Source organism: Plodia interpunctella, chromosome 22 (assembly GCF_027563975.2).
Source record: "Plodia interpunctella isolate USDA-ARS_2022_Savannah chromosome 22, ilPloInte3.2, whole genome shotgun sequence".
NCBI classification, from domain to species: Eukaryota; Metazoa; Arthropoda; class Insecta; order Lepidoptera; family Pyralidae; genus Plodia; species Plodia interpunctella.
The window spans coordinates 317,631-340,117 of NC_071315.1; the positions used below are offsets into that span (position 1 = coordinate 317,631).

The window sequence follows — 22,487 nt, forward strand, 5'->3', positions numbered from 1 at the left end:
CGCTACCCCGGCTCAGTAGCCGACGGTATGTCTCGTTTGTGTGTGTGTTTCCTGTACATCTTCGCCGCGTCCGGTGAGTGTTGTGACATATCTCCTAAAATGTTTTCAAAAACAACCAACATTGATTTCGATTGATGAATTTGCAACGGTCGAGGACTTAACAAGTTACGTTGCTACGTAGTACGTACGGAGCTTGCTGCATGATCTCCATAAAATGCGTTGCCCGTCCACAGAATTCAAAACTATATAGCAGTACGTAGCAAGCAATAAGGGTCTTGTAATAACCGTAACAAGCGCTTTTTCGCGTCAAATTTTAAGTTACGACCAGCATTTCGTAACGACCATTGCCGTGAAGAAATGCCGAAGGATTTCAGAAAGATTTTTTACCATACTTTTTATAAATACCGCCATCTAGCGATAGTAAACGCAAACATTAGTTAACAGCCAACCAGTTTGCATGGCTTCACGATGTTTTCCTTCAACGAAAGCAAGTGTTAGATGAAAAGCAATATACACGAGACAGATTGGCGTTAAAACAGAGACCATTTAGTGTTCAACTTGTATGGCACGGGTAGGATTTGAAACTAAGACCTTTCACTACCGCCGATTTTAGGATAAAAAGCCATGATAACTGATAACAAACAACATTCCTAAGTGAGGTTGACGTCAGACAGGCGACGTCCAGTAATGTAATCACAGCCAATTATATAAAATGTAAGTTATTTTTAAAATTCAGGACGCCACAGTTGAGCAATGAAACAGGGAACACTCTCATCAGAGAAATTTGTTGTAATCATAAAAAAGAGAAAAGGAACGCACGAACTTTCATTGAAAAATATTTTGGCAGCTTATAACATAACCCGTAGCGAATGTTTGATAATATAAGTACCTGCTTAAGTACATTAAAAAGATTACACTACCATTGTTTCATTATTTCACAACTTTGAAGACGTGTTATGGCAACTATAAAACAGAATGTGTTATATCTTTCTGTATTGCAAGGTTATGAGGGCCCAACCGCGCACACTAGCGCCATGTTTTTCGAGTTATAACTATTTTTGTAATTTGAGACCAGTATGTCATTTTCATCTCGTTTCTATTTGTTTATTTAAATACTAGCAGCCCGCCCCGGCTTCGCTCGTGTGAAAACATAATAAATTATACACAGAAACCATTCTCAGGAATCACTATTGGTGAAAACCGCATGAAAATTCGTCCAATAGTTTTTGAGTTCAGCGCGAACAGACACACAGACGTGGCAAAGGGACTTTGTTTTTAAAAGGACGTGCATTTCGTGCGTCCACTGATAACATATTATTGTCAATATTTCTGTTTCTAAGCAACTTATTGCGATAAAACCTATACAAGATTTTAAGTTAACCGCTATACAAATATGACCACAACAAATTCCGTCGAGTAGTTTTGTGATTCACTAATTGTATGAAGAGATTATGTTATTGGCTTCTATTCTCTTATTTCAGTCTTCTATTACTAACATAAAGACCACGCATAATATTATATCTCTTTAATATCACCTACATACAGACATAAAACAGTTTTATATGTTACATATAATGCTAAATGTTTTGCGCATAAGTTACATTTGCCTTTGTTGTTGTTAAATTATTTTCTTGCTTTTTCCCGCCAAAATAAATGTTTGTAATACTCATGTTTCCAGTGGTCCAGACGGGAAGGGGCCACGGTTTCTACTATACGAAGCATGTGTCTATATTCAGGAGGCAATCAGAAGAAGAGTGCCGGGTTTGCTTCGGGCATGACTGTGTGCCTCTCACTGAAATTAAGTAAGAAACAGTTAATGCCAAAAGACCTACCAAAAATACGTACAAACACGGAACATTGCGTCTCTTTTTCCTCTATCGTCGACGTATCGTATAATGGGACAACGTGTGCGGACGCAATGACGTGTCACGTCTTTTATCGACGCATCGCGTAAAAAAGGGACGTAAGGGCGCAATTACGTGTCACGTCTTTATGTTTCATATGTTTCATAGTAGCCCCCCCCCCCCTATTTAACCATGTTCAGATAAAATATCATATTGTAATTTGACATATAAACCAACTTATGAATCCGCGTGAAGTGATTGACCTGTTGGGCCTAACCAACAAATGTGAAACAATTTTTAACAGTATCTGTTAGATATGTTACATATAGGCTATCAGATACTTTATCAATAAAGGGTAAAACAGAGAACTTCTAGAACTTATTTACTATTATTTTCACTAACATTTATAAATATTATGATGCAAGTAACAATAAACAAAGTTTTTTTGTAAAAATGACATTTTAGAATACCAAAAATAGTTTTTATTGCCTTCAGACATTTGGTCATAAATATCCGTGTAGTAAACCGTTGAGGAGCAAATCCTGGGTGCATTATGAGGTCATACTTATCATAATAATTTATTGTATATAGAAACTGAAGCGACATTGAAAATTTTAACCCTGTAGGGCAATAGATGAACAACGTGATTTAATTACAAATAAATAATATAAATATATTGGGACGAATCACACAGATTGAGATAGCCCCAAAGTAAGTTCGAGACTTGTGATACTAACTCAACGATACTATATTTTATAACAAATACATATATAGATAAACATCCAAGACCCGGGCCAATCAGAAAAAGATCATTTTCCATCATGACCCGACCGGGGATCGAACCCGGTACCTCTCGGTTCAGTAGCAAGAACTTTACCACTGCGCCACCGAGGTCGTCAAACAAAAATTACAGACACGTCGGGACAGGTGAAACTAATTTAAAAGCTTGTAAAAAATATTTTTAATTAGTTTTTATGGGTTATGATTGTGTGTCGCAGTCGGGTCGAGTCGCGCGTAAATTGATATGATGACCTCATCCTTGTTTTCTTTCAAGCAACTAAATATTTTTGAAAAATATTTATGTGTTATGAAAGTGACGAATCGTATTTCTAATATGGACAATGTAGTTACTGAAGTGAACAATAAAGTTGCAAAATATAACTTTGATATCACTTGTGATCGATAAAATTATACATACCATAAATTTTCTTGAAATATAATTTATACATACCATAAATTTTTAAGGCGTGAGCTTAGCCGTCTACCAGGTGTTTCTCACAAATTGTTTTAAGTTATTGATATTTTTCGTACGTAAGTTTAAATCTAAACAGGACTATAATAAGATGTTTATAAAACACTCCAAAGGATTGTCTAAACTTAAGGTTTATAATAATTAATATTAAACGTACCATATCTTATATGTTCATTTGTTTCCGCTGTTTTGTTTCAAAATGTCCAATAACTATGCTCAATGGTTGTCGATACAACAAAATAATTGTTGAAGACGTTTACAAAATATTAGTCAAGGAGGAAACGATCGACAAATTGACGCCTAATTAGGCTAGTTTGTGTCCAAAAGAAAATAATATATCCATTGTCTTTTCAAAAATAATTAAATAACTGACCACGAAAATTAAGTGTTGCACCGTCAACTTTGACGTTGACTTTAACCGGCGCGCTGACGTTTAGACAAAATAATGTACCTCGCTTTTTTCTGCGCACGTTAAAGTTAACGTCAAAGTTGACGGTGCAAACCACACTAAATGTCACTTTGATCAATTTAATTTTACTATTTTTTAATCTCATAAAATATATCTCTCTCTCTATTTTAAATATCAAAATCGGCCTAGCTGTTTAAATGTGTAAGCGTGACAGACAGACAGACTTTAACATTTATAATATTCTCTTCTTCATAGTCGTATTCCTCATGGCTGAGGGTCGTGGTCATTACGCGGAATTAAACACACACAACAACTTTCTTGGCATTAGTAATGGAGTGGTTTGCCATTGCCTTCTCCATTTCACACACAAGTTAATAATCAACCAGTGTGCTGGTTTCCTCACGATGTTTTCCTTCGCCGGAAGCAAGTGGTGGTCGATGAAATGTCGACTATACATGAGTCAGATTGGTATACAAACTCATGTGGCACGAATAGGATTCGAACCTGTATCTTACGATCGACAGGCGGAGTCTTAACCATTATACCACCACCGCTTCCCGTCAACAAGCAGCCCGTCCCAGCTTCACTCGGATAAAACCATAATAAAACCTTAACAGAAATCATCCTGTAGATAATCAGATTTAATTCAAAATAATTGAAGTACAGGATTCGAGCCATCAACAGTGACAACGTGAATTCAATGGTGTTTACCGCTGAGCTGTCTACTCATATCTTTGGTTGACGAAATTTTGAATGGGATTATTCGTTATTTATTTTCACCCTCATTTAACTACCCTATAAGGTCAAATTTTAAATAATCCTGAAGCACAGGTTTCGTTATTTTTGTTGCATTGCATTTGTGTCAAGTTACAAGTAGATCAGTAAAGATTTTCGTTATTATTTATATAAATTTTGAAAATTCCTTTCATATCTGAGCACTACGTAATAACCTAAAGCTACTGCCCAAATTGTACCGTTTATAGCTTCTATGGTTTAGGCTGGGCATTGGTTAGTAAAAAACACGTGTTCTTTTATATATGTAGATGTCAGTACTACATGGCGACATCGGAGCTGCAAAACGAACCTGACGATGAGGAGGTGACTCCCAACAATGAGCTGCAGGTCAAGCTGGACACCGTGCTGTATGACTACATTGATAGCCGTGAGTGCGTCTCTCTCACTCTGTCTCTCTTCTACTCGTGTTCCCCCCGGCTTATAGCAGTGAGTGCGTCTCTCTCACTCTGTCTCTCTTCTACTCGTGTTCCCCCCGGCTTATAGCAGTGAGTGCGTCTCTCTCACTCTGTCTCTCTTCTACTCGTGTTCCCCCCGGCTTATAGCAGTGAGTGCGTCTCTCTCACTCTGTCTCTCTTCTACTCGTGTTCCCCCCGGCTTATAGCAGTGAGTGCGTCTCTCTCACTCTGTCTCTCTTCTACTCGTGTTCCCCCCGGCTTATAGCAGTGAATGCGTCTCTCTCATTCTGTCTCTCTTCTACTCGTGTCTCCCCGGTTTCAGGCTGTGACGCCGCGAAACCCGTATCCTCCCTCCTTATCCTAATAATATAAATGCGAAAGCTTGTGAGGTTGTGTGTTTATGTATATCTGTTACTCTTTCACGCAAAATCTACTGGACCGATTGAATAACACATAGGGTACTTTTTATCCCGAAATTCTCACGGGAGCGAAGCCCCGAGGCGCAGCTAGTAATCCATATAATTTGTTTTACATAAATATTATTCTTATACAAGACTTTATTGTCTTTTCATTCGTCTTGTTTCATTATTGAACGCGAGACAATAAATCACGTCCGTGCAGTAAACCGTTGAGGAACTGGGACCATTGGTTGAGAGTATGCCTCTTAATCCAGCAAATGCCTGATTGAAAGCAAACATGAAGTCTGGGGCACACACAACCTGAAAAAAATGCCTATTTACTCTTATATATCTATCTATTTCAGATCAAGACTACGATAATGTGGCCTGTATATCCATGTTATCAACATACACTGATTGTCATAAAGGTGAGTAAACCTCATTACTAAACACGCTTGTACCGCACACTCCCACTTGCTTGTCTGTCTTTGTCATAACTTTGTCATAACATAACGCTATTGTGTATTGGAGCCCGTGGTCCGCGTTCCTACGTTTTCGTTTCCATTTCGCGTGGTCGTCGTTATCCCTACTTACCAGTCCATTGATACTCGTGTCCTTAACTAGTCAGCACTTCTTGGGTTTGCCCCCTTTTTTCCAAGGCATCGGGGAAATGGCAAAGCTACTAATTGACAGAGCGAGCAAAGCGAGCGAGGTCTACAAATAGTTTGTTTTTGTAGGTTTGTAACGCGATAACTTAGACACGTCGGTCTGATTTTGATGAATTTAAAAGGTATGTAGGTACTGTTAATAGAATTTCCAAGTTCAGAGGGCAACAAAATCGGTTGAGTCGTTTTTGAAATATTCACAATTTTGTAAAAAAAATATTGTGTTCGCGTGGTCGAAGTTCGCGTCAAACAACTAATTAGATTAAATTTTGTTTGTTATAACTTTTACTATTGTACATGTCATATATTCCACAGATAACATTTGCACAGGCTGCACCACCTGCACCTGTGACGAAGGCAGGTGGGTGTGCGCCGTGGAGGAATGCCATGCCGAGAGACTGGACTTCAACAGACAACTGTCAGTCGCTTTGGCTAGCTTGAAATCTTTAGGTATGGGCATTCTTCTATATTACATTGTACTTAGGCAAACAAAATGCGTTGCTTGCCCCCCAGTCGCGCTAATAACCTCAGCGCGATAGCATTTGAACCTCGATCGTACCGCCATTTTAGTATAGTTTTAGTTTCATAAAAATATAAAATACAAAAAAATCCTATAATATACATTTATTTATCTGGGTGACAGAGCAAAATATTTTTGACGTATAAGCCATTTCTAGTTGTGCCTTTTATTATAATTAAGATTTCTATGATCTAAACTGCAGCAAACTTTCAGTTGCAGAGACAGGATCAGAGAATCAGGACAGAAAGAAGCGGTCGACTAACAAAACTAAAGGAAATGAATTCGAATCGAAAATAACTTTCGAAGAACTGTCCCTATGGATGAATGACACGAAAATGAGGCTAGAGGAAAAAGTTAATTATATAGGTGGGTATCCTTCAAATACCGACGTCCCAAAAATGAATCACACAAATGGACAACACTCCACTGTACGCACTAAGCGCAAAGCTTGTATCGCGGGTCTTATCAAAATAAACACAGATACGGCCACAATACACCCAGAACTGTGGACAAATATCTGTGAGCACAAATACATATATTTTCCCGGCCTGGGAATCGAAATTAGAACCTCACGTTATATGCCACAATTATTAGCTCGTGCAGATGAATGTTAGTATACATTCGTCATGATGCGGCCGATGCTTATTCCACGGATTTTCATATTTTTGTTTAAAAAAGTGACTAACAGAACAAATTTGATAAATATTACAGCTCAGACAACAGAGCAACATGTGAAAGCAACTACAAATAATTCAGAGGATTTGGGATTTGAGGAAGTCCTAAGCAACATCGCTTTAGATAACAACAAAATTCGAAGAAAAAAGCCGAAACTAGAACCAGTGGACGGTGACTACGTGCGCTTCGTAGAGATAGTAACTGGTCATAATGCCACAGACGTACATACAAATAGATATGCAGACAAAGTTGAAATAGAAGATACGCGTTTTAATGATGACAATTCTTTCAAAGTAGACCTCCTTGAGAATCTAAAAGCTAGATTGGAAAAGCAATTTAAAATAGGAAACAACACAGGTAATGATAATCAAATTTTACAAATAAATACACAAGGATAAATAATAGAGTCAGGCTCACAGTCATTTCGAAACTTCTGGGATCCTAACTCAAGGATACGATATTTTATAACACGTCCAAAATCCACGTCACTCTGAAAAAATATCGTTTCCATTTAGAAACCTCCAGGGTAGCGTTCCGCCATGAAGACCATTGATGAGCCCCAAAGGTCATCAAATACCAACTTATTAGCTACTGTACTCCAACTACAAATTATAAAAATATCATAAAATATAATATCATAAATATACGCTTTGTATTTTTTTTTTATTGAGTCTGTCGAAATTAAGAATGACACCCGTAACAAACATGTCACACATACACATCTACAATTTTAGTAGTATATGCTATACTACTAAAATTGTGGATGTGTACGTGTATATAGCTCTTAAATTATTATCAATCAATGAATACTGTATCGAATTCTATAGCATAGTTTTATGGAGTGATAAGGAAAGAGGCAAAACATTAACTGATTGTATGTACTTGTAGTTCCAGGTATTGATAAAGAAAAAGAACACAACTTTGAAATTAACAACTACTTAGATGACGTTAACTCTCTCGGTATAGTTAAAAGAGATGTGTCAAAAACTAAAGATGCTAATATTTTGCCGGATGAAGAAAAAGCAAGTAATAATAATGACACAATGAATGATTTTAAAAATAATGTTCTTTATCCATTGATAAGCATAATCAGTGACAAAGAAAATGAACTTAATCAACTGTTTGCAATAAAAAATAGTCTTATAGCACTTATCGAAGGAATGGATAGCAATTTCACTTTAGACATGGCAAAGATTAATAGTACATCAAGAAACAAAACACTTTTCTCAATATATAAACTTGAAATAGTTCCTGAAACAGCTTTATCTGAGGAGCGTCTTGAAACCAGAAGAGTGGGAGGAAAATTTAAAGGAATACTCATGGGAAAAGATGGCAAAGGTATTCATATTTTAGATATGTATTTACAAAAATTGCGTCACGATGTCTTTGAAATCATCAGAGACTTGAGAGGAATAAAGCAGTCTGTGCGTTCCAAAAAATTACCAAGAGATTTAACATTATTATTGCGTGGGTTGAATCATTACGTGCGTAGTCAAGGACTGTCATATATGAAGAACTATCAACATCTTAATAAGTTGAGACGATTTTTGCCTTATGATAATAAGGCAAAACGTATGGCTCTTGAATTGTTAGAGCTTTGTGATAAAGAAATAGGCGCACAAGGTTCTATAAACCAAATTTCAGATACTACTAAAGGTATACTGCAAAGAATTGTGAAACAAAATCAAATTGATGATTTTGTAGATTTTGGAGTAAAGATAAGTAGTCCTGAAGATACTCTCAGTAAAGATTTGAAAACAGTTGGTTCTAAGTGGCCGGATATTTCTGAGAAATTCTTAAATATCTCTCCTTCAGACAAACTTTACAATTTGAAACTATTGCACCTTATGTTGACAGTAGACATAGACAAAATGACCAATGCTATGAAACTTTTGAATTTTGCTCAAAATAGACGTGTCAATTTAGACACAACTTTAAGTGATGAAGTAATGACTAAAGTACAAAATGATATCGCAGATTTGAACGATAAAATTCAAAAATACGTAATAAAAGATTCTGAAAGAAGTGACTCAATAAAACAAAGCTTTGACTCTATGGAATCTACGAAAAGTAGATCGTTTTTAAAACAAATTAAAAGTCTATTCAAGACTTCGAGAAATGACATACGAACAATGCTAAATAAGAAGGTTTCTAAATCAGATATTGTGAAAGAACTAGCGAAGAACAAATTGGGCGAGCTGGCGAAGAAGAAAATGGCTCAATACGAGAACACTCTGAAGAAATGGCAGTCCAAATTGAGAGTGAAGACTAAAAGATCAGTTTATGATTTCATACAAGTAAAGGGTCAAATGAAAAATATCCTGCCATCGTATCTTAGGGGAAAAGTAACACCGGCCATTAGCAAATCGATGAAAGAACGCCAGTCGAGGAGGTATATAATGTACGAAAACAACACGAAAGATGTTAAAGGACATAAGGGTATGTAATGCTTTGTGTTTTCTTTCTGTCTTTACCCTCTGCTTTTAAAGTCACACAGGTTAAGTTAGCCCCAAATATACTATATTGTGACAAATATATAAACGTACTAAATTTCAGTTAATCTGAAAAAAAATATTATTATCTTGCCCTGTCTGGGGATCAAACGCGGGACCTCCTGTGTCTTAACGGCGAGTCTTTTTTGGACTAATAGATAATAAATATGTATTTAAAAATAAATTTAATGAGTTTTTAAAACTTAATATCAATGTTACAGTACAACATAACAACAAAACCACAGTTAAGCACAAAGTGACAACTCCAAAAACAAAAGTTGGGCAAGATACAGGAAAATCTCTCAGGAAAAGCAAAGGTGTAGTATTTAATACGATTTCATACTGCTCATCCCTTTTTGTGATGGAGAAAAATGTCAATCTATCTCTCCCTCTCATAACAGCGTGTTCCGAGTTACATTCCTCAGAACCCGAATTCCAATTGCAAAAGCCGATTCAGCTGTAGTTTCTCGACCGGTTGCCTGAGGGTGAATAAGGAGTGGTTCTATTTTTAGGACGGGAACAACACCATACTTTACGTTTAGAGATTTTGTGTCTGCATTAAGAGTGCACCGAGCGCACACAAGCGCCAACATCGTGATTTTTTCAATTTCTTTTGAAAAAACAAATTTTAAAAATCTAGCTTGGTCAAATTATGCTACACTATATAAACGACTTAATTAAATTCATATATAGTTACATATAGTTTTCTATTGTACAATATGTAGACACAATTTACTAAGCGCACTTTAGTGGCTATCGTTTTCCGTTAAGTAGATTGTGTCAATTATGTCCAATATAAAACAACAATACTTTTTAATGTAGTCCTTTATCTAGGTAAGCATGATTAGTCCGAGCCAAACATTTAAAAATTGCTTCTATTTAAAATAAATGGATAAAAATATGATGGCGATTACTAGCCATTTTTAAGTTTTATATCTATTCATCACTATGTAATTCGGTTTTTACAGGAAATAACACTAAAACGACGACCCCACGTGCCAAAATTGGTAAGATGTAATTAATTCATTATTTTCACTTAACATTATTAATAGTTATTTGTTATTGAATTTTCTGAATATCGAAGATGAAGTCGCAAGCACATTCGAATTCGTGTAGGTTCAAAATATTACTTCACATCACTAGTTTGTATACCATTTCCAGTAATCAATCTAGAATTTCTTTTTTTTTTTTGCAGGAAACAAAACCAGAAAAATTACAAAGACCACAGTTCAAATTAAAACAACAACCTCGAAAGCAAAAATTGGTAAAATAAAATAAAAGACTGCTCCGAAGAATGTTAGTACAATGAATCAAAAGTTAACGACAGTCAAAAGACAGTCAAATAAGATTATTTAAGGTTTAAAATAAGTACAAATATTATAAGAATTAAAAGTATATTACATATTTTTATAGTTCCCTCGTTGAGAGCCGATCCTGGTCCAGCGTCAGATCTATATCACAATAATGCATTGCCATCGAAACTAAAACCACATGCAAAACTTCATGATCGTATTAACCGTAGAAATTTCTCATTCAAACTAAACGTGTATAAAATTTCAGCTCAATCGGTTGAAGATATCAGATAGCAATAGTTATTGCAACTTAATTTTGAATCTGATAGCTTTGTATTATTATTATTCAATAAAAAAAAAGCTTGTAAATAGGTGGACAATAATGGAAATCAAATAAAACCTCTGGCATAAAAGTAACAAAAATGTATTAAAAGTGTATAAATGTACAAAAACTAAATATTCAAGACCTCATGTTCTTTATGTTGGTCAGTTGCTTCATGAGCGATTGAGTCAGACTGCTCATGTCACTGCCCATGTAAGGGGCCCTTTCTTCTTGGAACTGGATGAGGGGTTCTTTCAGAGCCATGATTCCCTTTTGCTTGGTTTTTGGCTTCACATCCAGATATTTAGGCAAAGCATAAGCTGAAACATACAGGAAAAATATTAATTAATAATATAAATAATAATAAATTTTAGTATTGACTTTTGCATTATGCGTAGGAGGATATGCACCAATATTTTTTTATACTACTGAGTCAGCAAACAGGCCACCTGATGTGAAATGGTCACCGCAACCTATCGATGTTGCAACGTATGGGGTGTCACACGCCTGGCATAATTTATGTCTGTATCGCCACCAGAACATCAAATCATCATGTATATTTAACAGAAATTTGTGGTGAGCAATATCAATAAACTTACCCTCTGATTTGCTTTGTTGTTTTTGTGCAACAAAAACTTTGAACAACTCTCTAGCAATAGTATAGTTTTTAGTTTCCAAATAATTTAATATTCTCTTCGCTAATCTAACGTTGATGTCATCCTGTTCGTCCTCGTCTTCCAATGCTTTCACTTTTAGATAAAACTGAACGCGATTTTTTATTAACTGATTAATTATGTCGTCTCTTGAAAGTTTCACTGTTTTCGACTTTGTGTTAGACGGCATTGTTAATGCACCAGCCCTTGATTGCTGATAGTTCTTGAAATTGTGCACTTTTGGAATTGCCTTCTTAGTTGCTTTATGTTTGTACAAGTTATTCAAAACATCTTCATCTAGTTTGAGATTTAAAATTGATTTATTAAGGAAATTGTTTATAGTAATACCAATTTTTGGATTCAAAGTTGTTATCTCCTCCATATACAGTTTGATTTTTTCGAGTATCCCTATATATATCCTGGCGTCGACATCGATAGTTTTTAAAAGAGTGAGACGCTTTTGTGGAGACACTCCTTTCAAAATTGCGGTGTTTTTATAATCGTTAGTAGAACTGTTCATGCTATTAATCAATATTTTCACCTCATCAAATGATTTTGGACGTGTATGCTGGCTGACCATTTGTCTCCTAGTTTTAGGATTCAGTTCGGCATTTTTTATTACTCTTTCCCATATAACAGCCGATTTCGGTCGCGGTTCAGTAATCGTGTTCACTCTCCGCGTTGATGGATTATATTTCAATTCTTCTTTAATTGAATCGAATACTGATTTTACTTTATTCAATTGGTATTTAATTTTATCCTCAACCATTTTATTGTTATTCAGAATATTATATAAGCAGGGTAATGCTTCTGCAATTTTTATATTTCCTTCTCTTGAACTAATTCCTGTTGCTTTCTGTAATTCTATTAAATCCCCAATTATTGCTTTTAAATGTGCTTTTAGTTTTTCTTTTGTTTGAACTAAATTACCTTTGAATGCATTAGGATTAGCTGTAGTAGTTGTCGTACTAGCGAAAGCTAATGTTGATGCGGGAACTTGTGTTGTTGTATCTGTATTTGATCTTAGAACAAAATTAGCAGTTGTTGTTGTTGTTGTGGTAGTTTTTTTTTCTGGTTCCAACAGTTTCACTAAGTCCGTGAAAGATTTGATTCTTAAAAAATCTGACAAATTTTGTATGATATCACCATCCGCGATTGAAGGATCATATCCATTTTCAGTAATTTTACAATTTTTATTCCTAAGATTAACCAAATAGTCTAAAACCACTTTATCTTTTGATGTAAAAGTAGAATTTTCCAGATCAATGTCGTAGATTCTTTTCAATTTTGATTTTAAATCTTCATCATCTTTAAAAATATTCTGATTTTTTATCGTTGTTATTATATTGTTTTGTTTCTTTATCGGCACAAGTAGCTTTGTGATCTTCCCTAAGATGTTTCCGTACAAATTGAGAGATTGATTTTCGGAATCAGTTAAAATTTGGTCCATTCTATTGAGTTCACTTCTCGATGTAGGCACGTTTTTACCGACTTGCTGTACAGATGAATGTTGCCCATGTGACTTAATATTATAAATATTTTTTTGAACTTCTTCATATTTTTGTAATAGAGCCATAACGTTATTAAGTTTATCAATTGCAGCTAAAGTAGCATCATTTGATACTCTTGTGCGTAATATTTTGGAAGAATCTTCATGTTTTTCTTTTTTGTCTGCATGTTCTTGTTTATCAGAATGATCATGTAGAGAACAGTTTTTAGAGACTCCCAATTCTGATTTAATTTTTTCAACTTGTTCACATAATGGCATGTTTTTATCGTCATTTCCTTTGGTCATTACATTTGCTAAATGTTCTAAGGCACCTTTAAGGAAGGTCTCTTGCCGAATGGTTAGTGGTTCTTTGAACAATTCCACTAAATCTGCAATTTTTTCATGTTTTAATACCTCACTGTCCATCATTTCATCTTGTTTATCCTGCTCTAAATGCCACAATTTATTTAGTAGATTTCCAGCGATGAATGCCATAGCTGTTAATGTATCATTTTCTCGTACAAACGTTATATTTGATATCGATGGCGATTTTTTATCTCCTACAATTTCAATGCCTTTATGGAGTTCGTTGACAATCAATTTTGACAAATCTTTATCTTTCACTTCTTTCGTTTTATTCTTCATAATTTCATGTAGTTTTTCACGGACTTCACTTTTTGTTTCAATGACAGGATGTGTATCGATTTTGTTATCTGCAATATGGTGTTCGTATAATTTTGACTTATATTCAATATGGAGAGGGTTAGACGATTTATTACCATTTAAACGTTCACTTCTGCGTGATACCTGGACTGGAAAATTAGCTACTGCTTTTTTCGCTACGATTGTTCCAGAATCATTAGAATGTTTTAATACGTCTGTAAAAAATATATTATTGTCATATATGAATATATTACAATGTACCTCGTGAAATTAAAAAATATATGATCCACGCTATACTAATATACGTTATTCCAATAGAATTTGAATCTCACATACAAACTTTTGACTTTTTTGTTAGTAGGAAGTAGGATAGAATGCAGTCACTCGGTGAATGATCGGATAATTTAGAAATAACTATAGCAGTAAATAAATTCAAATTCATTCAAATAATCTAGATTATACATGTCAACATCTTTAGAAATTCCTACTTTTAAACGATTAAAAAAATGCAGGAAAGACATATCAAAACACATCATTACCTTCATTGACCTCATCAACAGTATGGTAAAACTTTATTGGGTGATCGCTTTTTGTTTTATTTTTGTGATCCACAGATCTTTTAAGTCTGTCATTTAATTTATCTTTTATTGAATCTATCTGCATATTCATAAATTCTTGAATATTAGTGGCTTGAAGTGGTTCAACGTCACTCCCTACATATTTCTCCTTTTCGAGGTCACCTGAAAAATACACTGTTTGAGTAAAAACTTTCAACGATACGAAAATATAAAATTATACATACCTTTTAATAAGTGCAACAAATAAAGAAATGAAAGTGCAATGTGCGTAAACAGGTTTATTTTGAAAGTGCTCGTGGTATACCAATAACATAACCTGAAATAAAAGAAATGTGCGTTTGAAAATGTGCAATTTATAAATATTTGCATTCGATAGAGAAAGATGTGAAAGTTTACTAGAAATTAAGATTTTAAGATGGTAGATTGTTTTTTAGTACAGATTGTGAAGAAAGTTAAGAAAATAAATGAGGTCTCTGTCTCCTATTGGCTAGCAACACTGAGTGTTTATCAACCAATCTTAATCATTCTATTTCGTATTGTAATGGGAAATAAATGTTTTAGATATCCGTTATCATCATTTACTTGACAGACTGTAAGGTCCTAAGTTATATCTCCATTAGCGTACGGAGAAAATTGTAGAGTACCTTTCGTTTCACTCATCCAAGAAAGAGAGAGAAGAAAACGTGTTCGTTTTAACAGAGTTGATTCTACCGCTTTGTTGAGAGATCGAAAGAAAAGTTGTATGGAAACGTTCTATCGTATTTGGCTGGTTCATGTGTCTGTATAGTCTTTGGCGATTTGACACATCCGGGGATCCTTGACCCCGATTCTTTATGGCTGATGAAATTTGAAGTCTGAATATATAAAACTCTTGCGTTACTGAGTGGCTGACTGAATAACAGACAACAGGCAGGCACAGGCGAAGTTACTGGGCGTAGGAAGCTGAAATTTGGCAGGTAGGTTCCTAGAACAGTGTAGGAGCACTAAGAAGGGATTTCCTGATATTGCCACAGGAAACGGATTTTTACTAGCATATTTAAAGTTGTGGGCAAAATCTAATGCGCTTATAAGAGAGAGGAACAGACATACTAACCTAACAATTCGTCTTCTCCACCAATGATTTGAGGCCTAGGCACGTGAGGTGTTCCAAGTTTGGCCGAATATTCTCGATTTTTCTTTTTGAATGCTGTAAAAATTACATGATTATAATCAACTTCTGTGTTTATACTGGTATCAAACGCAAAACCTCCTAAAGACTACTTGGGTAGGTACATCAAAACAAGCAACTTACTACGACCTATCGTGATTCCTACTTTTTTTTTTCTTATAAAAAAAATAATCTAATTTGCGTTTCTACACATCTTGACTATATGTAATAGCTAAACAATTCTGTAGCTGAATCGAACATATAAGTAATGTTATATAAAAACTACATTAAAAGTAAAATTTTTTTTTTTTTTGTATTTATTGCTTTTAATTAACATAAAATAAAAGATGTTAATCTCTATGAACCTTATGCGCCTTTGGAAGGTTATGCGTTAGACACCAGTGTAAATTAACCCTGTATAAATTTATGTCAACTATGCAAGTTTCGACGGTAATTATAACAGTGTATGCCAAAATTGGTTTCCTATTTTTTAAACCGGTCTATAAATAATTCCGCGATGGCTATATTTTATGCCGGCTCGACACACACTGGCAATAAGCACACAAAACAGAATACAATCACAGAGAAATAAAATTACATGCCGCCTCTTCTAAGAGATCTCTCATTCGAACGAAGATGCGAATGCATAAACATTGCATAGTTTGTATGAGTGCTTTTCTTTATCGTCATGAAAAACCAGCAACGTATGACGAACGCGATAATGTGGAGCATGCATTACAAGTGCGGTCCGTCGCTGGTAAACTGTAATTATGGCGAGCTTCATACGTTGCATCGATTCTTATAAAACCCAAGAAACTAACGGGCTTAAAGGCATCGTGAAACAAGACGGGATGTGAATGACACTTATAACGACAAGGATGACGTAGTCTTTTTGTTGACGTGACAACGTCTTAAATTAGGTTGCGGCTGGGAGTCACTTATGAAAAAGTGTAACGCCCGGTAACGTTACGATGAGTCACCGAACGAGAGAGAGGCCCGCCGAATGCCTTGCGTCTCTCTCCCACTCAACTATGATCGGTCTGCCGCGCGCGTAAAAAGACGTTGTCACGTAAAATCTTCGCCCGTAAAACCGACTTTACAGGCAACCATTTTTTTATAGGTATATATAAAAGCAATATAAAGAATGAGGCCAACGACCGAACAATTAGCATGGCCACGATCGTCTGAACAGACATTCCGGCTGGACGTTGTCCACCCTTAAATCTAGATATAAATTTCCTCCAAGACTTACTCTCCTCAATGGCGTCCCAGGCCATGTCGACGGTATTCTCGTCCATGTCCCTGGAGTCCATACCGAAGCACCTGGTCACATCCTCGCAAACCCACTGTCCGCGCTCGTCACAATTGCACTCCTTGCACCCAGCACAGCTGTTCTCTGTATTCAAATATACAACCCTTTTTAAACTGCCAAGTTGGCAAACACCTGATGGTTAGCGGTCATGTACTAAGGACGCCTGCAACATCAGTGGTGTCACACACGCGTTGTCGACTTTGTAGCCTTAGCCTTTCGCCACCTTCCTTCCTTCATAGTCGTATGACCCTCATGGCTGAGGGTCGTGGTCATTACATAAAATGAACCAACACACAATAACTTTCTTGGCACTATTAATGGAGTGGTTTGCAATTGCTTTCTCCTTTTCACGCACAAGTTAATAAACAACCAGTGTGCAGGTTTCCTCACGTTGTTTTCCTTCATCGGAAGCAAGTGGTGGTCGATAAAACCACTGCACAAGATTCAGATAGATATACAAACTCGAGTAGGATTCGGAAACCCGTTATATGTTTACATTAGTATGTTATTTATTAATAAGAAACATACTATTATATATTATATATTCAAGGACTATATCGGTGTCCGACAGTGTTTTGAACACTATTTCATTTATGTTTTTAAAGTATTACAGATATAAACTGTAACACTCAATGTGTTACACTTATTAACCATAATGTCTAAGTGTAACATTCTGATAAATTATATCTGTAACACTTATTTCGTATAGTAAAGTGTTTTTACATTTATTTAATAAAATAAACGCTTAGGTATGAACATGTTTACCTTGTTAAACAGAGATTGCAATTCTTATAAACTGTAACACTTTATAAGAAACACAAGATCTTAAAATCATTAGATTTTGAGTCCTTACAATTACATAATTTTCGGATCACTTTATATTTTACGTCAGATATAACATAATACATTTAATACTAACCATCGGTACAAGTTGAGTATTTTGAAACATACGGAACACACTGCTGATCTGCTCCTAAAACATTACGAATGTTAACTTTATAGATTACTTTTAACTTGACAAAGTTAACAGTACTTAGCACGAACATCACTTAACTGAAGTTACAATATTGTGGTTACGAAGTGTCAGTAATCTGAAATCGAAGTAATATTACATGCGTTCTTTTGTTACCTTTTGACGTATAGAATCCTAAAAGCTATTGTATGATAAAATAAGTTTGACATGTCTTGCAAAATTGCATGCGTGTATCTCTTTTATGTCCGTCTAGCGTCTATGTTACCCACGGCAAAAAGTTTATTCCTACACTCCTAACAATATATATATGTAAAATTTCAAGTAGACAATGCGTGAAGAACTAGTTTGATATTGTACGAGTACTATAGCTGGGACATCGGCCTACACAAGAGATATTTGTCAAAGGTTGCAAAAATCTCTCGGCAATTTCTTATTCGATATTTCAGTTACATACCTTACTCTGAAAAAAAAAACACATTATCACTGGACCCTAAATAAAGGACACTAAATTTTGACAGAATAATAGTTACGATTTTTATACATTAGTCAAAGAATATATGAATTTGAAATCATCTCGGCAAGGAGCAAGATTTTTGATAAAAAATTTATCTAGTGCATGATTTGAGGATTACGTTCATATTGGAGGACACATTTTTCCTTTCACAAGCCTGGCTCCTTTTGTGATTAATTTGGGTACGTTAATATCCAGTGGACTCCATAATTAAATTTTCTGGGTGTTATTTTTGTATGAATGTTAATATTTCATGTTGAACTGTGTGTACTTATTTATTATGTATGACGTGTTTTCCATATTCATAGTACTTACTTGAATGATACTTAAATTAATATTAAAAAAGCGTGGCTATGATGATCGGTGCAGTTCAACAAAAGTGCAATAAAACTGTGCAATATTGTGCAAAACATGAAAGTAGCAAACAAATCTCACGGTGCAAAAATATATTGCTAAAGCAAATACGAAGTTTAAATGGTGTTATTTTGTGAGTAGGAGAAAAGAAAAGTGCTATCTAACTGTAGTAATAATATCACAAACACACATTTAACATTATTTATTATAAAAAATAAAAAAATAATAATAAAAATCGTGATCATCGCAGCGATTGTCACAAGATCACTAAACTGCACAACACAAAAATAACTCGTTTAATATATTTTTTAATCGACTTTATAACTTTTCTGTTTCCAAAAACTTCTCTCCTATCGTTATCTTTTTTCTTTTGGTCTATTTTTGATGACACTGATGATATTTTCAAGATTTCTTTGGTCGTCCAGGTGGCATTATGTTTTAAATACATACTTTCACATAACTCTTTCAATCTTTATTTTAATAGTAAATTGCTCTTTCTCTTTAAATTACATTGACGTATTCCATGTGTTTGTATATATAATAGTAACCAGGTTTTCAATATTCTATGATTCTTCACATTATAATCTATATATTTTCCCCGTTACTTGTCTGAATTATTGTAGATCTGCATTATAAACTCAAGTTTTATTATATTGCAAAAAAAAATTCATTTTTGACAAATTAAGAAGTATTTTTAATATATTCCTGGTATCTATTGAAACTTTTCCATAGCTTAATGCTATTCATTTGTTCTTTTATCATTTGTCACCATTCATTTCCAATTTTTCCGAATTAAATGATCATCGTTGATGTTTTGTCATCATTTCATTTTCAAAGTCGTGCAGTTTTAACATCTTTGTCCATTCACTTATCATTGTTGACGACGAAATCAACGTAATCTGGTCCATTGGGTCCACCAGACATCAGATTCTCCTTTGGGATCCTCTTCCTTAGCTGCAGGATCTTGTGCCTGACCTGGTTGTGAAGATTTCTCCGATGCCCGTCTTGATGACCACAGCACAACGAATCGCCTCCTGCAAGCACCAATCTTTAATTTAGAAGCCGAAAAAGACAATATACCAACTGCTGAATTAGAACAAATGACTCTCAAAAGTTATCTACCATCTCTGTCACTCGTATTTCTATTAATATTTACTGTACTAGTCTCAAAAGTAAACTACGTAAACGGAACAATACGAGTGTAAATAACAGAGATGCAAATATAAGGTTGAAACTAAATTTGGCAGATGGTACAGAAAAAACAATTCTTAATTCTATGATTGGTTGCAAAAGGCGACTCGTTGCTGATAAACAATAATAAAAAAGCACAACATGACACATAACTATTAACACGTTACACGAAAAACTTCAATTAATTTTCGGTCACCTGCAAATTGTATAAACGAACAGTGTGTAAGAGAAAACCATTAAGGAACCAAGAAATTTACTAAAGACCCAATGCAGCAAAGCAGGTTACAACATGTTCTGGAACTCATACCCATCCTATTTTGCTTGGACTTAAAATTATCCACCAGTTCGAACATTCCTTCGTCCATAGTTCTTCTCACTCTATAAGAGAGCTGTCTAAAGTAGGTAGGTCGATCTTGCTGGAAGAGTTGGCCGTATCTGTTTCTGCCCTTGTTAGTCTCATTTCTGAGAAATCTGAAGTAATCGCAGTAGAAGGGGTCTCGGCTGACGCAGTCTGCGTGTTTGCCATCGACAGAACAGATACAATAGAAGCAAATATCTCGAGTGTCATAATCGAGTAGGGACTCGATGTCAGAGGCTATATCGAGATCTGTGTTATTCGCATTTGGGTCGTTCGAGTAGTAGGAAACGCCACGATAACACTTCGCACTGATGTCGTAAGGGATTTCGTCGTTGTGGTAGATCAGATCTGGGTGGAAATGCATTATTTTGATTATCTCTTTCAAATATATGTAGCAGAAGTGTGTGGCCTAAATATGATGATGTATATATTGTGTATGTGCTTTCTTTGGATTATGATCATAATATATATAATATTTAGCAATATTTTGCCGAAAATAATATACCTATGTATTGGACAACGTTGTAAAATGAGTTTAGAGCGATGGTCATAGTTAATTTTAATAACAAGTTAGCTATGTCGTCAATACTTAATGCAGTTTCTGATAAAATAGCTTCGTATATTACACCGATTGTATTTTGTGTTGATGTTTATTGACGGATACCTAACATAAGTATAACTTATTTACGCGATGCTTAATAGAATAATTTTATTTCTTTTCACTGGTGTTTCATGGTTTTAAATTTATATTTTTGATTCTTATTTGGTCTTATTATCGCCTACTTAACCAGCATAAATCTCTCATAACCTTTATAAATATTATCTTTAAAAGACTGCGGTAGGTGTTTCACCGCTAATTGATTTTTAACAGTCTATATATAATTGAATATTTCAAACATTAGAAACACAGGTAACTACCCCTTTCAATTCAACTGCACTGACCATCAGCACCTCAAAAGTAACGGACGCAACCGACTGACCTCTCCTCCTGACTCTATTCGCCAAAACTCTGTCCACATCAAAAGGTATGTTTTTATTGAACTCGTCATTGGCACGAGCCATCACTATGCACTCGTTGACGTTCATTGCTGGTCTTTTACTGCAGTATTCGTCTTTCCCTTCAGCAGAACACACGCAAATCTCACACTGTTCGTCGTCTTTGGCGCCAAAGTTCATGTGCGTCCTTCTAAAATCGTCTTCGTAAGACGATTCATCCATTGCAACCGCTTTTACATTTTCGCTAACTTTGATAACGGTCCGTCCGGGAACACATTTCAGATGCAATCTATTGAGATCCTCCGGCTTTGGTTGTGGATGATTGAAATAAAAATCTAGAATTTTTAAATAATACTATTGATTTTTTTAAATTAAGTATTGTTTTTAGGTTTAGTTGTCCGGTTAGATTGTTCAATGTTTGCATAATAAGTCTCATACCAAGCATCACCTGAATTAACACCAGATTTATTGCAGACCTAGAGACACCTAAATTTTGGAATAATTTGAAATAATTTTCTCTTAGAAAATTATTTGATAACCTCTAAAATATATTTTTTGAAAACGATAGTAAATATTTTTTTCAATTCACATCACAAAAAAAATATTGTTGTTTTGATATAAAAAATTTTCTCTATTTCATTCATTTTAATAATAAAATTTATGCAAATACAGCAACCATAAACGTGGATGAGAACTTGCGAAATTTTAGCAAAACTACGTCATTAATGCGACCACAAGCTTGACGCCATTTTGGTTTATCATTTTATTTTTGAGGTAAATATTACATCGTTACAATAAATGATCGATAATACAACACATTATTATATGTACACTCCTTGACCTCATATTATTGAAGTCCCACTTGATAGGATTATTATTTCAAGGCGAGTGCTATCTGTTTTCGTTGTTAATAGTATTTTTTAATCTGATGATCATAAGGTTAATTCAGTATGATTATATAATTACAATAACTTACCAGCATTGACGAAGACAATCGAGAGAATGGCAACAAGAAGCAATACTAATTTCACGTACATTTTGAATCCAATTGATCGACTAATGAAATCCGATCAAGATTGTACATTTTATATTGTTTCCGCTCAATCTATTACGTTGATGCCACGACGCGGGAAAGGGGATGGATTTAGGTGATTATTTTCGTTATTTGCTCAAAATTTATGATGTTGTCAAAGGTGATATGCA

The 22,487-nt window shown here is 34.9% G+C and overlaps 2 protein-coding genes across 4 annotated transcripts; one reads left to right on the top strand and one right to left on the bottom strand.

Annotated features, from left to right (window-relative positions):
- The first annotated feature begins 7 nt into the window (after positions 1-7).
- Positions 8-10,840, top strand: LOC128679855 (uncharacterized). Its single transcript, XM_053762328.1, has 11 exons — positions 8-73; positions 1,679-1,802; positions 4,549-4,667; positions 5,459-5,521; positions 6,074-6,208; positions 6,492-6,644; positions 6,990-7,310; positions 7,842-9,392; positions 9,667-9,762; positions 10,414-10,452; positions 10,641-10,840. The coding sequence occupies exons 1-11, from the start codon at positions 28-30 to the stop codon at positions 10,721-10,723; spliced, it is 2,730 nt and encodes a 909-aa protein (XP_053618303.1). The 5' UTR covers positions 8-27; the 3' UTR covers positions 10,724-10,840.
- Positions 10,841-11,145: 305 nt separating this feature from the next.
- Positions 11,146-22,413, bottom strand: LOC128679854 (uncharacterized). 3 transcript variants are annotated; one of them, XM_053762327.2, is made up of 9 exons: positions 22,261-22,373; positions 20,238-20,636; positions 17,821-17,874; positions 16,842-16,985; positions 15,536-15,628; positions 14,404-14,604; positions 13,981-14,079; positions 11,659-13,914; positions 11,146-11,379 (listed from the first exon to the last, which is right to left on the bottom strand). In XM_053762327.2, the coding sequence occupies exons 1-9, from the start codon at positions 22,319-22,321 to the stop codon at positions 11,198-11,200; spliced, it is 3,489 nt and encodes a 1,162-aa protein (XP_053618302.1). In that variant the 5' UTR covers positions 22,322-22,373; the 3' UTR covers positions 11,146-11,197. The 3 variants fall into 3 exon arrangements, with proteins under 3 accessions (XP_053618302.1, XP_053618301.1, XP_053618300.1); XM_053762326.1 differs by lacking the exon at positions 20,238-20,636 and adding an exon at positions 21,269-21,619 and having other exon boundaries at positions 11,659-14,079; positions 22,261-22,413; XM_053762325.2 differs by having other exon boundaries at positions 11,659-14,079; positions 22,261-22,372.
- Between the last annotated feature and the right edge of the window lie 74 nt (positions 22,414-22,487).

Coding starts and splice junctions, on each gene's coding strand:
- LOC128679854 (XM_053762325.2), bottom strand. CDS start 22,321: ATGTACGTGAAATTAGTATTGCTTCTTGTTGCCATTCTCTCGATTGTC. Junction 20,637..22,260: donor GATTGTCTTCGTCAATGCTG/GTAAGTTATTGT, acceptor ATTTCCACCCAG/ATCTGATCTACCACAACGAC. Junction 11,380..11,658: donor ACAACAAAGCAAATCAGAGG/GTAAGTTTATTG, acceptor TGTATGTTTCAG/CTTATGCTTTGCCTAAATAT.
- LOC128679855 (XM_053762328.1), top strand. CDS start 28: ATGTCTCGTTTGTGTGTGTGTTTCCTGTACATCTTCGCCGCGTCCG. Junction 9,393..9,666: donor AGATGTTAAAGGACATAAGG/GTATGTAATGCT, acceptor TCAATGTTACAG/TACAACATAACAACAAAACC. Junction 10,453..10,640: donor GACCCCACGTGCCAAAATTG/GTAAGATGTAAT, acceptor TTTTTTTTGCAG/GAAACAAAACCAGAAAAATT.